At 62.1% G+C, this 24,232-nt stretch overlaps 1 protein-coding gene across 1 annotated transcript; it reads left to right on the forward strand.

Moving 5' to 3' along the window:
- Positions 1–17,720: 17,720 nt before the first annotated feature.
- KCNJ4 (potassium inwardly rectifying channel subfamily J member 4) lies at positions 17,721–19,055 on the forward strand (the record flags this gene model as incomplete). The annotated part of the gene is made up of 1 exon (XM_084255434.1): positions 17,721–19,055. The coding sequence occupies one exon, from the start codon at positions 17,721–17,723 to the stop codon at positions 19,053–19,055; it is 1,335 nt and encodes a 444-aa protein (XP_084111560.1).
- Positions 19,056–24,232: the final 5,177 nt, after the last annotated feature.

Below are 24,232 nucleotides of genomic sequence, written 5' to 3' on the forward strand. Positions count from 1 at the left end.
GCACCTCCCCGGGCTCCTCGCTCCTCTCCTCCACATCTCCACTTTTCATGCCTCTCCCCCTAGGATGCCAAATTTGGCTCACGCAATCTGTCGTCTCTCTTCTGAGATTGGCACCGGGACCAAAGCCGAGTGCATTACATCACCGCGCTCCCCCAACACAGGGAAAGCAGAGGGAGGGGCGGTGGGCTGGGGGCCGGCGGCCAAGCCTCAACTTTCTTTCCGGTCTTCCTGCTCACTCCGGTCGCCTCAATCCTAGGTGTCGGGGGGCTTCTGGGAGCAGCTAAGCAGGACCCAGGGACAGCACCAGAGCTCATCTCGGGGATCCCCGGGCTGGAGAAGAAAGTCAGGCCCTGTGGCTGTCCCCCTGACTAGGAGGGCCCAGGGGGGCAGGCAGCCTGGGTGCAAGAGCCAACCTGTTCATGGCCTTGCTGGGTGACCTTGGGCACCCCCCACGCCACCCCATGCAGAGTCTACATCTGTGTGGAGGACGGTTGGCCACTCAAGATGTTGGTGAATCTCCTAAAAAAGACGCCCTTGACTCCTGCTGCTGTCCCGGGCATAGGAGGAATCCTGAATTCTAGATGTTTCTCTGACCTTGAGCAAGTACTTACTGCTAATGCCTCCATGCCTCACCTGTAAAATGGGGACAGAACCCACAAAGTCACTAGACATGAAAGGGGGGAAAGCGGAAGAGACAGGGTCTCTGGCCGTGGAGATACTCGGGAGCCCCGTGGCTCCCCGCACGCGGGGCTGGAGGCTGGGAAGCTGGCCCCAGCCATTGTGGGGGGAGTGGGGTGCCTCGATTCAGACAGAAGCCTTGGCACATAAATCACTTAAAAATAACGTCTGATGTTCGCATTTCACAAAAGTGGAAACTGAGGCTGGGGAGGGAATTGGACCCCCAAGGTCACAGTGATGGTTTGGAGGTGAAGGAAGCAGAACTGAGATCTGAACCCTGGGTCCTCGGCTCCCAGCCCACGCCCGGGTAGACAGACAGACACCCCCCCCGCCCCCCCCGGGGGACATCACGGCAAGCCCGACGGCAGCCAGGGCTCAGGGGCCCTTCTTATTTTGGCCCCTTCTCCATTCCAGCTTTTGGGTCCCGTCCCCAGCACCCCTGGCGTGAACCTCCTCCTTCTTCTGGTCAACTTGATGAACTTTCTTCCAAACTCATTTTTTTTTTTAAAGATTTATTTATTTATGCATACAAGAGCTGGGGTGGAGGGAGGAGAGGATTCACCAGAGACAGGGTAGGGAACAGAACAGGCAGACGGACGAAATACACTGCCGAGGGGAGCAGCGGGTGCGACAGGAGAGGTCTGCTGCGCCATGTGGGTAGCTTCCTGGCCGGGGATCGAACTCGTGCTGCTGATAGCTTCATAGTGTTGAGACTTAACCCCTTGAGCCACCAGGGAGGCCCCTCTTCCAAATTCATTTTAAAGCCAGTTTCATGCAGCCCCAGGGCAGGGACAGTCTGGATTGGGGTTAAGGAGGAAGAGTATGGCCCCTTCTAGAAGATTTCCAGAGCTGGAGGTGAAGAAAGATGGGGAGCATGTGTGGAGGTTTTATGAAATAGTGAGCTCCTGGTCCCCCACAGCTATTCAAACAGCATTGGATGAGTACCTGCCAGGGGTCCTAACCCGGTGACTCCTGCTTTATGGGTGAGGCTGAATGACATCCCACCCCCAAAACCCCAAGAGTCTTTGATTCGCACTCCCACCCCCCAGGGGCTGGGAAGCAGCACCTCCCTGTTTCCTAGCAAGGAAACACATTGTCATACCAGGCACTGGGCTAGGAGCTTTTGCGAACACCTTCCTGTTTAATCCTCCCTGCAACCCCGCAGTGTCATTTGTTGTCCCCACGTTACAGATGGGGGAGCCACGGCTCAGAGAGTCTACGTGATTTGCCCAAGGTCACACAGCAGGGAAGTGGGGGAGCCTGGGTTTGAGTCAGGGCCAGGCTGATTCTCAGGGCTGTCGCTGGGACTTCCTCAGGGAAAGAGTGGAAGACATCCTTCTCCCGGGCTGGGACTTGGCAGGAGATGGTGTGTCGCCCCCACAGCATGACACCCCCTCAGGGATCCTCGGGGGCTCCATTCTGAAGACATAGATATAGACGTGCGCCCAAGGGGAGGACTTGTGTTACAAACGGGAAGACAGGCTCAGGGGCAAAGAATGACCTGCCCAGCGGTGCCCAGAGAGGCCCCTTGGGCCCGGGCGCTGTCCCCTGCGCATGTGGGCAAGAGGAGATATGTGGGCTGATGCGGCATGAGGTCTGGGGTTGGGGTGCAGAATCCTGGCTACATAAGGCTGTGAGCACCACTCTGGATAGGGCGGCGGGGAGTAGAGTCAGCCTCCCGGGGCAAGGAGAGAAGCCAGGTGGGCTGGCAGGTCTGCCTCTGCCCCTGGTCCTGCCTCAAGTGCAGCCCCAGAGCTGGGAGGCCAGGGGAAGCTGTGGCTGGGAACTGCCCGGCGAGACGTTGGTGACAGCGGGTAGGGCCGCTGTGCACCCTCAGGTCAGCCCCTCACCCTCTCTGAGCTCGGTGCGCCTGTCCCTGTGACCACAGTCAGGAGGAATGATCCGTTTCCACAGAAGCCCTGGGGGCGGGCTGTCCTCTCCCAGCGCCCCTCCCTCCCCGCGAGGCCCCGGGCCTGGCCACGGGCAGGCAGCAACCCCGGGGTTGGCATAACCTTTAAGCCTCCTGGAGACTCAGCCCGCCTCGGGTGTGGGGAGCTCTCTGGGCACAGCCCTTCTTCTCCTTTTCTTCTTTATTTTTCTCCTGCTCCCTCTTCCCCTTGCTACGTGGGCTGATCGCTGCTCAAACTTTTAATTCAGATGGTAATTGAAATAATAATATGGGCTGCGGCCCCTCTGCCTGTGACGCTGCAGCTGGCGGAGCTCATCTATGAATAGACCTTGAGTCACCGGGCGCGCTCCTGAGGGCGCGCACACGCTCACGGTGGTGGGTGGGGTGCAGCGTGGGGGCAGGGGGCTCAGCGCCAGCTTGCCCCCCGCCCCGACCCCCCACGCCCAGGGGCCTGGGTCCGTTCTGCCCCTGTGGCCCGCCCCCGGCCCCTGCGGTGAACCAGGATGACCCGGTGGGTGGCCTCTCCCTTTATAGCAGGGGAAACTGAGGCTCAGCAAGAGACCCGTCGGCTGGGCACAAGGGGAGAGTGACTGGACTAGGTTTGGGCTGAGGGGTCGGCCTGACTCTAAGGCTCTTGCTTCAGGAACGCACAGGCTGGCGGCTGGGCCAGGGGAACCCTGGGGTGCGGCCCTGCTCTCCCCGCGCCTCCTCCCGACACACACATTCTCACACGCTTGCACTCTCGCACGCTCTCACACACGCACCCGGCTCCAGGCCTGCTCACATGGTCACGTTCACACACGCTTACACTCTTACACACTTCCAGACGCTGTGGCACGAACAGTCTCACGTGCCCACACCTGCTTACACCCGCCCCCCACACACAGGCTGCTCAGACAGACGCTGCTCCGCTTGGCGGCTGGGTGGCGGCTGGGTGACAAGGGTTTTCGGGGAGCCCTGTGTGCCAGGTTCAGTGCTGGATCGGCGCCGGCCTCAGGCCTGGCCTCACCCTCGCCCCTGCCCCAGGCCCTCACCCCCGCTCTTCAGATGAGGAAACAGGCTGGGTAAGTGCCCGGGTTTGCCCAGCTCCCGAGGGCGGGGCAGCAGCTCCAGGCACCCTGGGACCTGAAAGAGGGGGAGCCTCTTTTCCAGCCCCGAGGGGACCCCTTCTCTCCAGGAGCAGCTGCCGCTTTCTTCCCGGCAGCTACCTGGGCAGCCGCCAAGACGACCAACCTCAGTGGGCCGGGAGGTGAGAGGCTGGACGGGTCCGCAGGGGCTTCCTAGAACCGCGCGCCTCCACGTTCCAGACCCCGCTGGAGGGGGCAGGATGGTTATGGTGACTGTCAGTTGGAAGCTTCCATTCGGGACTGTCAGTGGGCAGGCCTGGCAGAGGGGCAGAGGGAGCCGGTGTGGGGGTGCTCTTGGGCAGAGCTGCTCTCTGGGCCTCAGACACTGGGGAAAACTCTCCCCAGCTTTCCGCAGCGCCCCGCTCTGCTCTGCGTCTGCTTTCCTCCAGCTCTCCGCTGGGTGATGGCGCGGTCGAGCCCAGAGACCTCGGTGGTCTGCCCAGCGTCACACAGCAGAGGCCACGCCCAGGGCTCTTGGTCCCTGCCCACAGGGCTGCACACTCTCCCTCAGGTGCCCCCTTCCTCTGGTGTTGGCAGGAGGAAGGAGGTAGGATGGCCTGGACCCTGTCTCCTGGGAAAATCCCCCTGGAGAGAGAAGGGGTCGCTGCCCTTTGTCACCTGGCCCGGCTGCAAGGGAGACTGCTGCTCCTCGCCCGGCTGACCTTGACCAGGTCGCTGTCCCTCCGGGCCCCCCTCTTTTGCGCCTTTGCACCCCTGTGCAGTGATGAGAGGCCGGCAGTTCCTTTGTTGCCACATCTGTAACCCCCCCCCCCAGCTCCAGCTGGGCGGTGCGATGGGCGGGGCCTCGGCTGGCGGGACCAGGGTGCCTGCACTCCCAGGGGCCCTCTCCTGACGGGGGATGGAGGCCCAGGGTGGCGGGCCCAGGCTCCACTTCGTGACTTCGTGGCAGAATTGGCAGGGATTGTTCTCCGGGACAACTCAGCGAAGTCCCTGGCCCACCCGCCCTGTGGCTCCTCTCTCACCCCCAGCCCAGAACCCCAGTAGGAGCCTCTCCCGCTGCAGGCATGGGGAGGCCAGGCACCCCGCCTGGGGGACAGGTGGGCCTGAGGGCCGGGGTCGGGGGCTCTATGCAGGGGAGGTGGTGGAGCTAGGGGGCCCTGCTGTGGGTGATGGGAATCAGCAGGGGGTCTGCAGTCACTCTGATATGTGGCATCAGGGCCCCCCACCACCATCTTTGAACGGGGATCTCACCTTCTCTTGGGGGCAACCCATGTGTCTCTAGAAGATTCTGCTGATTGATACCTGCTTTCCACTTTGGCTTTCTCTCTGTTCTCAGGCCTGAGGGACCCACAGGAGGGGTCGCCCCATTCTGCCTGCACCTCCCACTCCACTCCCCCAAGGCTTCTCTCTTCTGGCCCCAGCAGTTCCTGTGAGAGGCCTGTGCGTGGGAAACAGAAGCTCTGGGTTCAAGTCTGGCTCCACCCTGAGCGCTGTGTGACTCTGCACCGCTCTGAGCCTCTCCCCTGACTCACAAGGGTGGGTTTGTACCTCTGCGTCTGCGGGTGGCCCGGGAGAACCCCCTGCGCCTGAGTGTGACTTGGCCTGTGTGGACACAAGCTGCTCTTGTGGCCTGACCTTTTGGTGGAACTCCTGGCAGATTTCCAGGGCCTGGCCCCACACGCACCAGCCATCCCCTTCAGACACAGCTTCTCTGCTGTGCCTGGTATCTCCCTCCCAGCTGGCCCTACCCTTCCTCACACCCTCGGAGCCCTCCAGACCTGCTGGGTGGGGAAGGGCTGTCTGAGCGCCAGCCCCAGGCCATGCAGCTGCAGATCCTGAAGCCACCTGACCTTGGAAAGAGCCTCTCTCTGGCTGGGCCCCAGGACTGTCCCCCAGACGCAGGGCAGGAGCTGGGCAGCAGGGCTCACAGGGAACTGGCCGGGCAGAGGGCAGGCCACGACCTGGACCTGGCCTGGGTCCTTAGGCGACAGGCCAGGAGACAGAGAGGACACAGAAGGACCGTCGCAGAGAGGGTGACTGTGGCAGCTGCACCGGCCACCCTCTAGGAAGCCGCTGAGCAGGGGTGAGCTCCCCGTCACGGAGGGGTGCGGCAGCTGCTGCGTGGCATGTTAGGGAGTAGATCCAGGGGAAAGGGGGTCCTGGAACCCACTCCATGTTCCCCCGTGACCTCCAGCACCCCCACACAGAGTTGTGTCCCCCACATGGTCCCCATGGTCCTAGCACGGTCAGTCTGAGCTTCCAGGCAAGCCCTAGACCCCACATCAGCCCCTTCACAGCTGCTGGACACCCGCCGAGCCATGGTTTTCAGGTTGCAGTAGGACCTAACCCGGTCGTGGTTGTCAAATGGATTGAGTGAGTTCATGACATTAAATTAAATTAAAAAGATTTGAAGTGCTTTGCTCGTAGTGAGGGTAAGGATTTGTTTGCACTCGTTTCGGCTTTTGAGCTCTTTCTGCATAGCTTAAAGATGGCGCCGTGCAGCGGACCCCTTTCCAGGCTGGGTCTGGGACTCGCCCCGAAGTTCGAAAGCCCCTGCCCTGTATAGAAATCCTGGGGCGCTGCTGACAGAGGTTTGGGGTGCAGATTCTTCTCTGTTCTGAAGAATGTCAGTGCAGAGAAGTCCCTCCCTTCCCGTCCCCCCAGGCCCACAGTCACCAGCCTCCCCTCAGAGACCAGCCCCCCCCAGGTCTGTCTCTGCCCTGCCGGTCTTTGTGCTCCTTCCTGGGACCGTCTCTCTGGGTTCTCCATGCACGCTCCGGGCCTCCTGTCCCCACAGGCCGACGTCCCGAGCTCAGCAAAGCAGGGGTGCTTATCTGCTTCCCACCCCCCGCCGCCCCCAGCAAGTAAGTGCTCAATAAACGGTCCTTATTCCTCGACGTGGTGGAGGAGCAGCGCTGGAGACGCAGCAGGCAGAGCATGGCGCCGCTCCAGCTGCATGTGTGGGGGGTGAGTGCGTGAGTGAGGGGCTGGCTGCAGCCTTGGTCTGGCCTTCGCAGCAGGCAGATGGTCAGATGCTGAGAAAGCAGGCGGGCTTGTCTGCTGCAGGCGGGCTCAGAGTCAGCGGCGCAGGGCAGGGCCGTCTCTGGCCCTTTCCTGCTCGGCCCTGCACACAAGCCCTCCAGTCCCCAGTGCTGGGGGGCAGTGGCCCCACCCCAGGACGTTGGAGGGACTCTTGGGGAGGCTCAGTGGGGGGGGAGGCAGAGGCCTGAGCGCAGACGCCCTGCCCCCACTCCGCTGCCGCAGCAGGTCTCCTTCTGGTCTCCACTCAGAGGCCACCTCCGCTGAGAGGTCCTCCCTGACTATGGTGACAAAAATAGCTCCTCCTCGGTCACGTTCTGTCACATCACCCTGCTGAGGTCCTTCACAGGAATTATGATGGGCTGAAATTATCTTGTTTCTTTGTCAGTTGTCAGATGTTTATTAAGCATCCACTAGGGACCAGGCACAGGTTCAAGGGTGAGGCAGAGATTCAAGGTCACGGCATTTCAGGAGAGTGCCAGCGAGATCCGTGTGGTCAGACACAGGCCCGAGGAAGAGCAGGAGCTGGGGGCTCTGGAAGGAGGCGACCTTTGAACGAGGACCTGAGTGGTAGGAGGGGTGAGCAGTGGGGCCTGGAGGATTTCGGTGGGGGACAAGCGGTGTGGAGGCCCGGGACAGGGATGAATTTGGGTCTGAGGGACAGAAGAAAGACTGTGGCTGGGGAATGAGTGGGGGGCGGGTGCTGTGTGACTGGGGTGGGAGTGGGGTGTGCTGTGTGGTGGCAGGCGCTGTGTGGCTGGGGGTGCGGTGTGTTTTGGGGGGCTATGTGGCTGGGGATGCTGGGTGGCTGGGGTGGAAGTAGGGGGGCGGTGAGGTCAGGCCAGGACAGCAGGAGGAAAGTCCCGAGAGCACTAAGTTGATCCTTGCTGGGGCTGGGACTTGGGGGCAGCGGTAGGGGCAATGTGCTGTCCAGGGGGGAAATGGCTCGGAGCGGAGGGACCTCCGCGCTGCATGCACCGGGTGTGGGGCCAGAGTCCAGGTGCCTGTCCTTGTCCCTCGGCTCACCCGCTTGGGCAAATTCCTGAGCCCCCCAGTGTCCACCTCCAGAGTGTCATGAGATTCAGGGTGACCAGGGCTTGACCCACAGTAAGCACCAAATGTTAGCCCGGTGATGGCGGGTGGGGAGAGGGAGGGTTGAAGCGGTGCAAGGCCTGGGAGCCTGCAGGAGGCTGAGCTGGGGGTGGCGGGGAGGGCCGGGGGTTGTCCTGGCGATGCTGGCCAGTGGACGATGCTGGCCAGTGGACGGATGCGGGAACAGGAGCCGCTGGCTCTGGCCGGGAGGGCAGTGGGATAGAGGCTGGGGGAGGGACAGTGAGAGGACCACCCGGAGAGGCGCCCTCAGGCCTGTACGGGGAGGCAAAAAGAGCCACAAGCCTCTGCTGGAGCTGGGGGCCACGGGCAGCAGCAAGAAGGAATTTTGCACTTTACAGTTCGCAGAGCTTTGCCCTCGGCTGTCACTGTCCCTCTCCTCAGCAGGCTTAGGAAGTGGCTGTTACCCCTTCCCGGTGTGCGCATGAGACTCAGGGTGGTGAAGGCATCTCCCCAAGGCCACACAGCACATCGGGGACGTGTGCTCAGGCTTTCTGAGACCCCGGGCCCTCAGGAATGGCAGGACCCTTTCAGAAAGTCTACTTATGTTCACACTAATTTTATTTTATTTTTTTAAGATTTTTTAATTTGTGCATAGAAGAGCTGGGGTGCAGGCCAGAGGTGCAGGGGGTGAGAGGATTCACCGAGAGAGAGTGGGGAGCAGAACAGGAGGATCCACTGAAATCCGCTGCTGAGGGGAGCAGCGGGGAGAGAGGAGAGGTCTGCTGTGCCATGTGGGTCAGCTCCCTGGCTGGGGATCGAACTCGTGCTGCAGTGGCTGGTGATAGCGTCAGAGTGCCGAGGCTTAACCCCTTGCGCCACCAGGGAGGCCCTTCACGCTCATTTCTGCACTTTCTATGTATCTTTCGGTAGGGACTTACATTCATTTGGGTTTAAAATGAAAAGACTCAGTGGGAATACAGCGAGACGCCTCCCTCCCACTCCGTCCCCGCCACCTGCTTCCTCCCCGGAGGCAGCCAGTGCCACCCTCTCCTGGGTCTCCATCCTTAAGAGGCACCACACGAGTCTGTGCCTTTCTTCTCGCGCCTCTGCGCCGACAGTAGACACTACACTCGGGTTCCTCCCTGCTGCCATTTGTCACTTCAGATCGCATCTTGAAGACCCACATTGCTGCTTTCAGGGCTCCCCCCCAACCCCCACGCCGGCTGCATGGTCTGTCATTCATGGTCGGCTGATTCATGCTCGGGCAGAGGAGCTGCTTCCACGCTGGCCCCCAGCAGCCGCCTGGCTCCCGCGTGGAGACGGTCTGGGCTGCACCGCCCAGGAGCCCGGCCACCACGCCCAGGGTGGCCTCTGCCGAATCACCACCTCTAGGCCTGGGGCGCGGATCTGACCCCCTCCCCCACTCCTCTTTCCCCTTCACCCCCAAAACTCTTGTTAGATGGAATCCTAGACCATGTGAGTGGGGGCTGCCAGCCCCTACTCCCCAAAGCTCTGGGAGACCCTCCCCCGGCAGCATCTGGAGCCTTGTTTGCTGAGAGGCCAGAACGGAGGCAATGTGTGTGGGGGCCGAGATCTCCAGGCCCCCTCCCACCGCCTGGCGGGCTGGGGTGGACAGGACAGACCGGGGCTGGGCCAAGGTCGCTCCTGACCCGGCGCCCAGCGCAGCACAGCTCCTGCTCCCAGCACCCTCCCCTCTGTCCATGAGGAGTCTTGGTCCTTTCTGGCTTAGGTGGGAGGGAATCCAGGTGGAGGAGGGACGTGGCCACTGGTCTGGGCGGGAGGGGCCAACTGGGCGCCTCTGCCCAAGCGCCTTCTTGGCTTGGCTTCGGGCCGCTGTCCGGTGGCTCTCGCTGCCTCTCTGCCTCCACCTGCGTGGCCTCCTTCTGCTCTGCTCGGAGCTCGGTGCCCCCAGGTCAGCTGGCACTCCTGCCCCGAGACGGCGCCCGCGCTTGCATTTTAAACACCGATCTCAGGGCTCTTGGGACTGAGGTGCCGCGGGGTGGACGTGCATCAGGACCTCTGGAGGCCCTGCCTGCCGCGCCTTCCGCCCGGCTGTCCCTCAGCGCCCCGCTGTCCCTGTTCCCTCTCCCCAGACCCACACCGTCCCCCGCCATGCGCCGGTGCTCTTGGGCCAGAACTCGTCCCAAACCTGTTTTCAGCAGCTCCTCCAATAACTCCACCTTGTTCGCTGTCATTTTATGATAACGCTGGCCCCGCCAGGGAGCCACGGGAGCTGCTGTCCCTGGAAGGTCTGGAGCCGGGGCCTCCTGCGCTTCCCTTGACCCCGCGGCCGCCCCACCCCGTGCCAGTGCCGCCCTCTGGGGCAGCAGTCGCTCCCTCCCCGCCTCCGGCCCAGAGCCACTTGTCCCTGGGTGCCCCCCCCTCGGACAGGGAGGCCTGAGGCTGGACATGGGCGGGGGAGCCGCCGGGACGGTGTCCGGGGGGATTGTGTCGCACCCCCGGTGCGCAGCCATTTGCTGTGTTGTTCCTCATTCCTGCCTGTCTCCGAGAGAACACACGAGAAGGTCAAAACCAAACCAAGCAAACCCCCGCCTGTCTGCCTGTCCCCGGTGGCCACCGGGGGAGATCCAGAACCCTCCCCCCATGCACACACGCGTGCACACCTGTGCACACACGCATGCACGCACACACAGGCCACAAACACATCTCTGGGGCCTCTTGCTCACTTCCCTCGTGCTACCTGGCATTGCTGTAGATTCTCCACATGCCAGACTTGTTATGGAATCCTCTAGACCTTGCCCTTCACACAGTCCTCCTGACCGACTTTGTCTCCCACTTAGCACGCAGGTTTCAGTTTAAATGTCACTTTCTAGAGGAACCTTCAGGAAGCCCCATCAAGCCAGAGCCCCTCTGCTCTCATGCCAGGCTGTCCTGTGCTTCAGGCAGCTGGCCGCAGCCGCGTCTGCCTGCCCGTGCGAGCGCTTGCTGCGAGCACAGCATCTCTCCCCAGCTGAGCCATAGCTGGGGAGGCCCCAGCCTGCGTCTGGCCCACGCCAGTGTGCGGTGAACAGTGACTGAGTGACTCTAGGGCACGAGCAGGCAGCAGAGCTTACCGAGCACCCCCAGAAAGCATAGCAGGGCCATGGGGGATCAATTCCCCATAAAGGAGGGGCGAGGGCATGTGGAAATAGAACCCCCTAGAGAGCCTCTCACCTTCAAGTTCCTGTAGGGGAGGGAGCGCTGGGGTTTGGGGTGGCCTCTGGGTGGACTGTCTGGGCTCAGACGGATTAGCGAGGTCTCGGAGGCCAGGTGCTGGCAGAGCAGCACAGGGCACACCTGGGGCAGTGGCAGCTGGTCCTCCAGCCTCCCGCCACTGGGCCCGGCCAAGGCTGTCTGCACATCTGGGGGAAACTTTCTTTTTTTTTTTTTTTTCCCTAGAGGCATGTTTTGTTTTTATTTATTTATTTGTTTGTTTGTTTTGTTTATATGTGCACTGGGTACAGTCAGAAGCGCGGGAGGGTGAGAGAATTCACCAGAGCCAGAGCGGGGAGCAGAGCAGGCAGAAGGACCGAGTACACTGCTGAGGGGAGCAGCGGGCGGCAGGAGAGGTCTGCGCGCCATGTGGGACCCTCCTCCGGTGGCCGGGGAGCAGCCGGGGATTGAACCGGCGCTGCAGAGGCTGCGGGCAGCTTCACAACCCAGCGCTCTACCGCTGCGCCACCGGGGAGGCCCGGGAAACTTTCTTTTAAGCCCTTCACCAAATGGTTGAGTGGTTGGAAGCCAAGGTGGGGTGCAAAGCTGGTGCAAAAGGCCAGTTTACTCCAACTGCTCAGAGCCCTTCAGGAGCCCCAAATCGCCAACGTTGGCCAGAGCTGAAATCAGGGACCGTATCCAGGCTCCAACTTGCTCGATGACCCAGTTTCCATTAGGGCTGACTTTGCAGAACCTGGCACATAGTAGGGCTGGGTAAACATTTACTAAGTGGGACGATATTTGATGTGACAGCGTTTCTTTGAGGCAGGAGAGCTGAGTGCGTCCTGAGTGTGCTCTGGCACCAACTGCCCAGGCCCAAAGCCTGGCTCTATCACTTTGAGCTATGTGACCTTGGACAAGTGGCTGAACTTCTCTGTGCTGGGTTTTCTTAGCCTGAGGTCACGGTGAGGATGGCAGGAATTGATCATCGGAAAGCACTCAGACCAGTGTCTGCAGAAAGGAAGTGCAGGCTCAGTGCTGAGTGGATTTTGCAATGTCACACCGTTGCATGGTGGGGGAGGGATTTCAGGGTCCAGAAGAAAGAGTGGGGGAGGAGCAGCACTTACTGTGCACCCACTGTGTGCCTGCCCTTTTGTGACAATTGACAATCCACACCTGACCTCAGGACCACCCTGCAAGGTAGGCCTTCGATGTTCCTTTGCAGGGGAGACGCCAAGACTCAGAGAGGCTGCTGGCAGGACTGAGTGTGTTTCCGGCCCAGCTCTGTGAGATTCTGAGGTGCCCTGCACCCTAGTGCTGGTGCTGGAAGACCGGCCGGGCAGGGCCTGCCCTGCTGAGTGCAGGGTGGGCTCTGGTCTGCTGCTTCTGAAAGGCAGGGGAGGAGGCCAAGGGAAGGCTCGTCACCTGAGTGTGATGTATCGATCACGAACTCTGGGCTGGGCACCATCTCATGTATTCCTCGTTACCGGCTTTGTAAGGACTATTATTAGTCCCGGCACAAGATGAAGACGCAGGGGCCAGAGAGGTTAAGTAACTCTCGCAAGGCCACACAGGCGTGAAGTGGTAGGGAGCCTGCACGGCGGAAGCCACTGCTCTGGGCAGGGAAAGTTGTGGGCGTTTGTGATTCATGAAGAGGGGACGTCAGCCCCATGTGTTAGAGCTGAAGGACCCCCACGTGCACACTCACACCAGGCAGTCCAGGCCTGAGAGGCCTCTGCTGGAGCTGGAGTCGGGGCAGGCTCTGTGCCCCTCCAGAGACTGGGGCCTGGGACAAAGGTGTTCATTGCTTTCCCTTTCTGGGCCTGGGGGGGCAATTGTCCCACCTTCTAGGTCCCTTCCTGAGTGCACTGAGTTAGCCCCTCGGCCCCTCCTTGCCTCCCACTGGCCTGGTAAACCCAGAGTCAGCCTTCCCCTCCAGACCCAAGAGAGGGCAGGGATTGGGGGGCAGGGTTCAGGCTCAGGGACATCCACCCCGTCCTGTGCTAGGAGCCTTGTTCCCCTTCCCGGCTCTCCTGCCAGGGGGCAGTTATGGCCGCTGCTTTGCAGGTAGAGAGGAGGAGCAGAGGCCCAGGTCTAAATGCTGGCAGCACCGCTTATGAGCTGTGTGACGGGGCAAGTTGCCGCACCTCCCTGTGCTGGGATCCCGACCCCCCCTCCCCGGTGTGCTCATAGCTCCTGGCTCATGGACAGCAGTCTGTGCCTTCCCCTGCACCCTCCCGCCCTCAGCCGCGATGTTGCTGTTGTGTAGAGGGAATCACGTCTGCTCACCAGTGGCCTGGGAGGTAGGACTGAGCTCGTCAGCTCCATTTAACGCATGTGGAAACTAAAGCCCAAAGGGACATGCTGGGAGGCGACAGAGCCTAGGCTGAGAACCAGCAGGTTATGTCCATAACGCAAGAAGAGCCAAGTGGTGTGGACAGTGCAGGCCAGGGCAGCCCGGGAGGCCTCCCCAGAATAGAGGGGGTTCGGGTCGGGCCTGGAGGGCTGGGAGAGGCACGAGGGGCTCCAGGCTACACAGGATGTTGTGGGGCCTGAAGGGACCTGAGGCCAGAGGCTGGGGACCAGGTGAGCAGGCACCTGGAGCAGCCAGACCCGAGTCCCCAGCTGACCTGACTTTGCCACTTCTGCTACGCGACCCCCCTTGCCTGTCCTCCCCCATCCCCAGCCTATGAGTCCTCAGCTGGGAAGAGAAATAATAACCCTGCTTGTTGCCGTGGTAGGTGCTTAATAAATACTTGTGAAATAAACAAGGGTTGCAGTGATGCCTGAGTGAGAGAGACTAGACAGTCCCTGGCACAGGGCTGGTTCTTCCAGAACTTTCCTTCCCTGAGGGTGGCCAGAGAGCTGTGTGACCTTGACCAAGTCACCCACCCAATAACAGTGGGAGATATAAAGTGCCCCCCGCCCCGTGTGGGCTTCAACCCCCTCTCCTGCCTGCCGGGGGCTTCCTGCCTGGGTCTCGGGAAGGCCTGCATTGGAGGCCGGAGGGCCTGGGTGAGGCCCACCCACAGCTGCTACCAGGTTGCCCATGAGTGGCGGGTGCAAGTGGGAGATTTGCCCGCATGGCCCACCAGGGTTGCTGGGTTCCCCTGGGGTGCTGCCACCCTGTGGGCTTCAAGTTGTGGGCGAGCAGAGGGCATTTCATGTCATAGACTGTCTAAGGGGCGACAGGAGGCAGGTGGTCCTCCTCTGGACCCCTCAGCAGCAAGGTCCGGCCCCCCTGAACTCTTCAGGACGGGGCGTGATGGTGTCTAGGACCCCATATCCTGCCGGTCACCCTCTCCCCGCCGAAGCCTGGGCGTCAGCTGCTGATCACCGCCCACACTGCTGCCCTGGCCTCAGTTTCCCCAGTGTCCGGGGACTGGTCTAGGGGCTCCGGATCTGGAATGTTCATAGCACAGTAACAGTCAAAGGGAAAAAGGCTGATCCTTTCCTTTTCCAAGAAAAGATTCGATGTTTTAAAAAGCAGCCACATCTCCATCCCCCTCAGTTCCCAAAAGAAAGAATTTTTGCATCACGGGAGTCCCGGGAAGCAACCTGGAGTGAAGGACAGTGACCGGCCAGGCAGGGGGAGGACCCTGCAGGCCAGCCAGACCCCTGCTCCTCCAGTGTAGAAACGCTCTGTGTGTGTGTGTGTGTGTGTGTGTGTGTGTGTGTGTGTGTGAGAGAGAGAGATAGAGAGAGAGAGAGATCACAGGGCACATTCCCTGCCTTCCCAAAACGCACCTTTTAATCGTAGACATGATACAGGCACTTAAACAAGCATCCGTGTCTCTTTCTTGTAAAACAGCTACACTCAGAGGAGGCTGGGACCGAGTTGTCAGCGCCTCCCGCCCCTTCTCTTTCCCGCTTTCCCCCCCGGGCCCTCGTACCTTCTCCAGGAGGCTCCGCGTGACAACAGGGCCCAGGAGCCCCAGCCTCCCGGCTCCGGGCGCACGGAGCGCGGGGCCTGGCTGGTCCTTGTCACTCTGTGGCCGGGCAGCCTGCGGGTCCAGCCACGGGCCTCCAGGGGTCCTCTCAGTGCTGCCAAGGACCCAGCTAAGCGGCTCACTGCAAATCAGGGTCTTTGGGGGGCCGGGGCAGGTCTGGGGGAGCACGGTCGGGGCGGCGCCCAGTGGCCCAGGAGGAGTAGATGTTCACTGAGTTCAGGGCTGCGCAGGCCAGTGGCCGGCACAGAGGAGGGACTCGGGGTTCAGGCCCTATGATGGGGAGAAGAGGCTTGGGGGTGGGGTGATCTGTGCCCCACAGGCTGTGATGTGAGGGCTGATGGGGAGGGGCGCCCGGTGATGAAGAGGCAGGGGCCGGGGGTGGTGAGTATTGAAGGTGAGGGTGTGTGCTGGGGCTGGGGCCAGGCAGTCTTGGGGCTCACCTTGTTGCTTTCACTGAGGGGGAGGGGCAACAGCCTGGAGCCATGGGACACAGGGGGCATCATCTCCCTCATCCCAGAGGGTGGGCGCCCCATGAAGAGCCCTCTCCTGTAGCACAAGATGGACCCATCCCCTGCAGGTTCGGGCCAGTCCCTATGGGCCAAGATCCAGGGGTTCCCAGCACCCTGGGTTTGTGTTGGCCCTTGGCCCCCCTGGACCCAGCATCCTCTTCCATCAGAGGCCCAAGTCCCTGTACCTCTGTCCCAGAGACCTCTGGTCAGGGGTCCAGGGCCTGCTGGGGCAGGCTGGTGCCTCTGTTCCCCACCACCCCCCAGCCCTCCAGGGGCACCCCATTGCCTTCCCAGGGGCGCCTTGACCCGCCTCTAGGAGCTTCACAGCGGAAGGAGACCCAGCTCAGGCCTGGGCCACCGTCCTCACCCTGGGACACCCAGCGGACGCGCCCCGCCCACGCCCTTGGTGTCAGAAGTGAAAGGACGGACTTGAAGTCAGGGGTCTCGAGCCTTCGCTCTGGTCCTCCTGGGGAGTCACGGCCCTGGAGACAGCAGGACGCAGAGCGGGAGACCCTGAGCCAAGGGGGCCTGCCCTGGAGCGCTGGCCCAGTCTCCAGAGGGGCCGCCTGGGGAGGTGGCCTTGGCCATGGTGTGGTCGGGACTCCAGGCTGGGGTCTCCCCTTGGGGGCTCGCCACCCCCCTTGTCCGGTTGCGGAAACTGAGGCTGAGAGCAGCCGGGTGACTTGCCCAAGTTACACAGGCGGCCGGTCTGGAACTGGGGGGTCTGGCACTTGCCTGCAGGACTGTGGACCCCAGGAGCACCTTTCAAAGGGGGAGGGGAGATGAACGGTGGGGCGGGCAGGGCGGCCGCGGGGGAGGGGTGGAGGCAGAGCTCCTGGGCCGAGGGAGTTTCTGGGGAAGAGGCAGGCTCGGAGCTGTTGATCTCTAAATTACAGCGTTGGCGCGCACCGGTTGCTGCAGCAACGGAGTTGTCCTGAACGGGGAAGTGTATAAACATTGCCACAGATGCACAATTAGATCAGGAAGAAGAATAGAACAGAAAATAGAAACTTCCAGCCTTATATAATTCTGGGCCAAAACGTTACCAGGAGCCCAGGCCGGGAGCGGGCCTTGCCAGCACGGGCCTTGGACAGCACCGGCTCTCCTGGGGCCGAGGAGGGAGGGGCCGAGGGAGGGTCTACCCTGGGCCCAGCTGGCACGCCTGCCACCCAGCAGGGCGGGGGGCCGCCTCCGCTGAAACAGCTGGGGCTGACAGGCAAACCCTGCCTCTCGGGCTCCCTCCCGCTCCTGGGAGGCAGGCAGGCAGGCGGGAGGGCGGCTGGCTCTCAGGGAGCCCCCACTGGCTCCTCGGGTCCTGTGAGGTAGGGTTCCCACCCCGTGTTATACATGAGGAAGCTGAGGCTTGGCAGGGTGAAGTGAGTTGCCCGAGGTGACGTAGCAAGGCAGGGGGGGTGCCTGCCCCCACCTGCTCTGCGCCTGCAGCCCGGGAACTCACCTGCATTGCCGGCACCTGGGACTGAAGCTTTAGACACACCTGGTTCGGACTCCATTCCCTGCCTTGGGGGGTCGGTCGCTTCCCTTCTCTGAGCCCGGCTCTTTCACCCTGGTCCTGGGGACAGGGATGCCCTCGCAGAAGCCAAATCCCGGACTCCCCTTCCCTCCATCTGGGCCCCATCATGGTCCCCAGCAAGTCTGGGGGCAGGACAGGCGAGGTGGAGCTCGAGCCCCAGTAGAAGGTTCTGCAATGATGGAAGTTCCCGCCTGGCAGCCACAAGCCACAAGCGGGCACCGAGCACTTGCCATGTGGCTAGCGCAGCCCGGGAGCCTAAGTAAATGTAAAGAGCCGCAGGCGGCCAGGGGCTGCTGTCCTGGACAACACAGGAGCCTGCCAGGCACCCCGAAGACCCCAAAGGGCAGGGAGGTAACAGGGCAGAAGCATTCACAGCCCCCTCTGCTCGGAGCAAGTGGGACGGATGGGGGAGGGCAGAGCCAAGGTGGGCTCTGGAAGGTTCAGAGCTGCAAAGGCAGGTTGGAGGGGCCAGCGGCAGGGACAGGGACCAAGGCCCGCATCCTGGCCGCCTCCCCTTCTGGTCCAGCAGACCCAGGAGCCGGGCCCACCTTGTACCCACTGCTGTCTGCACCCCCTGCTGTGAGGAGCGCCTCAGCGGGCACCTTCTGCCTGCGGGGCGGGGTGGGGGGGGAACTGGGTGCCAGGCCAGGCTTTTCTGAGCAGCACTGGGTAGGCACCTTGCCGGGGCTCTCCGAGGCCCCCCCAAGGCCATTCGCTCCCCAGCATCTCACCATCTGGCTTCATCCCCAGGCCCTGCGTCTTCCCAGGTGACCACGCCGGCCTCAGGACATGCACGGGCACAGCCGCAACGGGCAGGCCCACGTGCCCCGGCGGAAACGCCGCAACCGCTTCGTCAAGAAGAACGGCCAGTGCAACGTGTACTTCGCCAACCTGAGCAACAAGTCGCAGCGCTACATGGCGGACATCTTCACCACCTGCGTGGACACGCGCTGGCGCTACATGCTCATGATCTTCTCCGCCGCCTTCCTCGTGTCCTGGCTCTTCTTCGGCCTCCTCTTCTGGTGCATCGCCTTCTTCCACGGTGACCTGGAGGCCAGCCCGGCGGTGCCCGCGGCGGGGGCCCCGCCGGGCGGCAGCGGGGCAGCCCCGGCAGCCCCCAAGCCCTGCATCATGCACGTGAACGGCTTCCTGGGTGCCTTCCTGTTCTCGGTGGAGACGCAGACCACCATCGGCTACGGGTTCCGCTGCGTGACGGAGGAGTGCCCGCTGGCGGTCATCGCCGTGGTGGTCCAGTCCATCGTGGGCTGCGTCATCGACTCCTTCATGATCGGCACCATCATGGCCAAGATGGCCCGGCCCAAGAAGCGGGCGCAGACGCTGCTGTTCAGCCACCATGCGGTCATCTCGGTGCGCGACGGCAAGCTCTGCCTGATGTGGCGCGTGGGCAACCTGCGCAAGAGCCACATCGTGGAGGCCCACGTGCGGGCGCAGCTCATCAAGCCCTACATGACGCAGGAGGGCGAGTACCTGCCGCTGGACCAGCGGGACCTCAACGTGGGCTACGACATCGGCCTGGACCGCATCTTCCTGGTGTCGCCCATCATCATCGTCCACGAGATCGATGAGGACAGCCCGCTGTACGGCATGGGCAAGGAGGAGCTGGAGTCGGAGGACTTTGAGATCGTGGTCATCCTGGAGGGCATGGTGGAGGCCACCGCCATGACCACCCAGGCCCGCAGCTCCTACCTGGCCAGCGAGATCCTGTGGGGCCACCGCTTCGAGCCCGTGGTCTTCGAGGAGAAGAGCCACTACAAGGTGGACTACTCGCGCTTCCACAAGACCTACGAGGTGGCCGGCACGCCCTGCTGCTCCGCCCGGGAGCTGCAGGAGAGCAAGATCACCGTGCTGCCTGCCCCGCCGCCCCCGCCCAGTGCCTTCTGCTATGAGAACGAGCTGGCCCTCATGAGCCAGGAGGAAGAGGAGATGGAGGAGGAGGCAGCCGCGGCGGCCGCGGTGGCCGCGGGCCTGGGCCTGGAGGCGGGCTCCAAGGAGGAGGCGGGCATCATCCGGATGCTGGAGTTCGGCAGCCACCTGGATCTGGAGCGCATGCAGGCCACCCTCCCGCTGGACAACATCTCCTACCGCAGGGAGTCTGCCATCTGACCTCCGGGCCGCCGCTCCCCGACAGCTCCCAATACAGCCTCTGCAGGGGTGAGGTGCCGGGACACCCCCACTCAGGACAGAGCTGACCTGGCTCCGTGGACCTTCTGGAGGGAGGTGGGGGCTTCAAAGCCCGGAGGACCCACTGACTCCAGGGCCCAGGCCTGGAAAGGGCCCGGGCGCCCCCCAGCCCCTACACACTGGCTGCTCCGGGACCCCAGACCCACCACCCTTGCCCCAGCAACCCTTCAAGGACATGCCCCCTCTGTGCTCAGAACCCTGGGGAAGGCGGCTGGACTGCTGGGGGGTGGGCCTCGCGGGGTTCCGGGTGGGCAGAGGGTCAGATTGGGGGGAGGGGGGAGGGGGGTGCGTTTCTTTTGCATGACCGTGGCCTGTTGCTCATGACTTTCTTTTGTAAATACCTATAAACGGAGAGAGCTGGAGGTGCCGAGCCACCTTCCGCCACCTGTACTCGCAGGACAAGGAGATGCAGCCCCCTCACGCGCCCCTCCCGCCCGCAAGTCCAGCCCCTCCCGCCCGCTGGCCGGCCCCGTGGGGCCAGCCAAGCCAGCCGCTCGCCGATGGTGTCAGGTGTGGGTGCAGAGGTGGGGCCCGAGGGAGGGCGACGTCCCTCCGGGCCCAGCCCAGCTTGACAATGGAGTTTGTAACTATATATTTTTAATAAAGTATATGGTCCCTTAGGGGTATGGTCCGTTAGGGGCAGGAGAGAGAAAAACTGACCAGCATTGTGTGTGTGTGTGTGTGTGTGTGTGTGTGGTGCCTGTGTGGTGTGTGTGGTTGTATGGTGTATGGCATGGATTGTGTGCTGTGTTGCATGTATATGTGGCATGTGCACCGTGTGTGTGTGTGTGTGTGCACGCCCCTTTCTGACACTCACCTTGCAGGGAACCCTATCACCTGCATCCTCCTGCCTGGAGGCACTGGGAGGGTCCCAAGTGGCTTCAGAGGACTTGGGGTTGAGCGAGGACTTAGCAGCTCTACCATCTGTAGAGTGGGGTGAACCAGAGCTCCCTCCCGAGGTGACCAGCAGCAGAGCCCCGTGTGGATACCAGCCAACCTTCTATCCCCCAGGGGAAGTGGGACCCCGCAGCTTATACCCCTCCACATGCACCCAGGATCTGGTCAGAGAACACCGGGTGGTGAGCTCTCGGGCAGCCGGGAAAGCTGGTCTTAGTGGGTCGGGGTAAGTCCTTTTCCTTTGCAGTTAGCCTGTGCTGGGTGACAAGCCACCCCAACAGCCGAGCATGGCTCATTCTCCGCAAGGTTCTGTGGGTGGGTGGGTGCGCGGTTCCCTCTCTGGCCTCCGCCCGCACCTATGTTCAGCTGGAATGTCAGTGAGGCCGGGGCGGGGGGCTCGGGGGCTTCACCCCCAGGTCTGGTGGCTGGCTGGCTGTTGGCTGGGGGCAGCAGACGTTCTCTCCAGGGGTCTCTCCTCCAAGCAGCTGGACCAATTCCTACTTGGTGTCTCGGAGAAGCCTCAGAGGGTGAAGGCGGGGGCCGCGAGGCTGCCAGGTCGCCGGAGCCTAGCCTGAGAATGCTGAACATCACCACTGCGCGCCATTGCCCAGTCAGGTGAGAAGCCAGCCCAGGTTCAAAGATGGAAGTCAGAGTCCATGTCTTGGGAGCCTGGAAGGTCACCACCAACGAGGGGGTCCTTCCAGCTCTAACTCTACATGCCAACTGTGCCCCCCACCCTTGGGGTAGAAAGATGCAGAGGCCGCGCTCCCTGTTCCCAGGAATCATCAACGCAAAGGTGCCAGCTGCGGAGCTGGCCTGCTGAAAAGTGCGCTGGGCTCCTCTGTGAATGGGTTTCACCAGCACTGGCAATGTGGCTTCCATGTGGGTAAATCTTTGGGCCTCCCAAGTGCTTTAACAGTTGAACAAGAGCGCCTGAGACCTCTGTCCTGGAGGCCCAAGTCCTCGGCAAATAACACTTCTGAAGGGTTCTCATTTCCGTAACACTTCACCCCTGTAGTGCCCTGAACTCTTACCAAAACCCAAGAGTCAGGTTGGACAAGCACCAGCGTTTTGCAGATGGGGTAACCAACAGAGGTCCCGAGAAGGAGACTGGCTTCAACCCAGGTGAGGACGGCCAGGGCCGGGGGCGAGGGGCGGGGCAAGGAAGCCGGCCCTCCCCGCCCCGCCCAGTGTTCCCAGGGAGCACCTGGGACCTGCGGGCTGGAAGCACCTGGGGCGGGAAGGAGGCCCCGAGCAAGACAGAGGCAGAGCTGCCCAGCCGCCTGCTCTCGAGACAGGTAAGTGCAGTGCTGGGCTCTCACCTTCCACCCAAGTGTCTCATCAGGATGTCCCCACACCCAGCCCTGCAGGCCCCGGGAGACCCCCCAGATCATCCTCCCCTGCCTGACTCCTTGTCAGCGATGCTCTGGCGCCCTGGGGAACCGGTAGTAACCAGACAGGCCCTCAAACTCGGGGTGGGGGGGGGAACCTAGTGGAGCCCACCCCAGGACAACCTCCCAGCCGCCAGTTTGCCCCCTGCTCAGCCGCGGGGACAGCGGCCCCTCTAGAGCGCCTGCTGGTGGCCCGCGGACTGGGGGCGCAGGACGGGCGCCTTGGACGAGAGCCTGATGCAAGGACTTTGTGGGGTGCGGAGTGGAGCGCCCGTGTGGGCCCAGGGGGCGGGTGCAGGGGGAGCGCAGCACAGCTGAGGGGAGGCTCCCAGGCCCCGCGGCTCCCTGCAAACTGGCTCCTCGCTCGGCTCTTGCTGACTCACCTTCCCTCTCCCACCTGCTCCCTTTCTCGCCCTCCCACCTGCCTTCCCCTGCCCTGCTCGGGTGCTGGCGGCGGCTCCTCCAATCGCTCACACTTCACTCCCTTTCTCGGCGGGCGCGGAAATAGGGGGGATCGCAGTATCTGGGGGTGTAAGAACCTTAGATGTCACAGAACTTGAAATCACAGAGACAGGATGACGGGAGGGTCCCGGAGGGGGAGGGGAAGCCGAGCTCTTCTTCAGCCTCCCCTTCCCCCAGCCCGGATAGGGAGCCCCGGCCATGCCCTCTCGTTCCCGCTCCGCCTCAGGCCCCCAGGGCGGGTGGGTGGCGGGAGGGGGGGTGCAGGGCGCTGGGCGGGAGCGGTGCTCTCTGGCGCCGGGACCGCCTCGCTCTCCGCTGGGCCCACCCCAGGCTCAGCTCCCAGAGCCTCCTGCCGCTCCCTCCCCGCCAGCTCTGACAAGCTCCTTTTCCTTCTCAACTCAACTCGCTCAGAAAAAGGGAAAAGCGCCCCGAAGGCATCCAGCCCGGCGTCCTGCGAGTCCTCACCCGCCTCTGCCGGTCCCGAGCTGGCGGTGACCCGGGACTTGGCTTTCTCGCTGTCATTTTTTCTGAGAACTGACTTTTCTTGGTTTTCGTGGCTTCTACGTAGTTTGCATTTTTAACGACTGCAGAGCGCTCCTAAAAGGCCTTCGCAGGTCACCTGGGCCTGCAGTGGGGAGGTGGGAGAGGGGAGGGCCGAGGCCAGCTCCCACCACCGCACTCAGGACCAGCCATGTCCCTGGAGGGGTCCCTTGTGCAAAAGGCAGGAGAACCGCGCCACTAGCGGCCTGGAAGGACAAACTTCCCTTTCCTCGGCTCGCCTATGGCCTATGGGGCACATTGTCGCCTATGGCCTATGGGGCACATTGTCCCCTCGGGCTCTCCTTACCAGCCGCAAGTTCAGAGGAGTCAGGATTCCCCAGAGCTGGGTGAGGAGGGCCCCTGGGTGTGGCCTCTGCTTCCCCTGCGCTCTCCAGATGAGCGCGGCCTCTCTCTACGCTACACACCTGTGACCCACATCTCTGTGCAGGTTTGGGTTTTTTTAAACATCTTTCTCTGCTAGTGGCTGTCTGCTCAGGGTGCCTGGCTACCAATAGGATTCCCGACTAAGTTGGCCAGACTGTTTCCAAAATGCAGCCCCAGGCATGCCTGTTTCCATGAGCACGGGGTAGGCCTGGATCCCAAGGGCTGGAAAGAGGAGAAGCTTCAAAACCGAGTTCCCCTCCGTGGCTCCTCGAGGGTGGGAAGGCGCGCGTGGACAAGGAGGAAAGCTGGGGACAGCAGCCCACCGGGCCTGGGGCCCAGGGCCTGGCACTGCGTACGTGTTCCTAGCGAGGAAGCAGCGTGTGTGGGGAGCCGGAGCTGGAATCCTGCCTCTGTGACTCCCTAGTCAGGCGATTTGGGCAAATTGCTCTGTGTCTCTGAATCTGTGTCCTTGCTTGTAAAGAGGGGCCTGTCGTGTATCTCACACACGTGGATGTGAACAGACAGGGCATGGGGTTGGACACATTATTGGACCCAAATAAAAGTGTGTTGCCTTACAGAAGCCATGTCGGTGGGCTTATGACACACGGTTTCAAAAGAGACCTCTGAGCTTCTTGGCAGCTGTGCAAAAAGGGAAACCAGAGAGATCCTAAGCTCTAGAATATGAAGACTTGGAGTCTAGAGAAGGAGTTTGGGTTCTGATTTACGGTGCGATCCTGGGGGGTCTCTTTCCTTCTCTGAACCTCATTTTCCCATCTTCGAAGTTAAAACATTGGACCCAGTGACCTCCAAGCCCTGACCTGTCTGACAACTTAGGACTCTATTCCTGTGTCCTTAGAAGAGGGCAGGAGGTCGTGGGGACAGGGTGGGGGGACAGAACTGGCGCCTGTCAAAATTAGGAGGATGCCCAAGTCTATCTTTGCCCCCTCTGGTAACTTCTAGGGCCCACCCCTCACCCCATTCACTGTGTCAAGTCTGGTTTAAAATGTCAAACCCTGGTTATCAGTTCACACATCAACTCTACCCATTACAGATTTCCAAGGGCTTCTGTGTCGTTCGTTCATTCAACAAATATTTGTTGTGCACCTACTATGTGCAAGGAAGACACTGATGTAGGAGGGTGGACTCAGCACTCATCAGAACAGGCGAATGTGTATGTGGAACCCGAGCTCCCAGCCCTGCAAACCTTGTTGTGACCTTGGGAGAAAGCCCTGGGCTGGGCCCGGGCAACCCCTGCCCCTTTCTGCTCAGGCTGGGGCCAGAAGCCAGGGCTCCCTGGTTAAAGTCACCAGAGCTGCCGGTCACAGCTGCAGGGTTCAGGGCAACAGGGCAGGTAAAGCAGAGTCCCCGCCGCAGGGGCACCGCTGGCAGCTCTCACAGTGCCCACAGGGGAGGGGAGACCTGGGC

This window comes from Talpa europaea, assembly GCF_964194135.1.
Source record: "Talpa europaea genome assembly, chromosome: 15".
NCBI classification, from domain to species: Eukaryota; Metazoa; Chordata; class Mammalia; order Eulipotyphla; family Talpidae; genus Talpa; species Talpa europaea.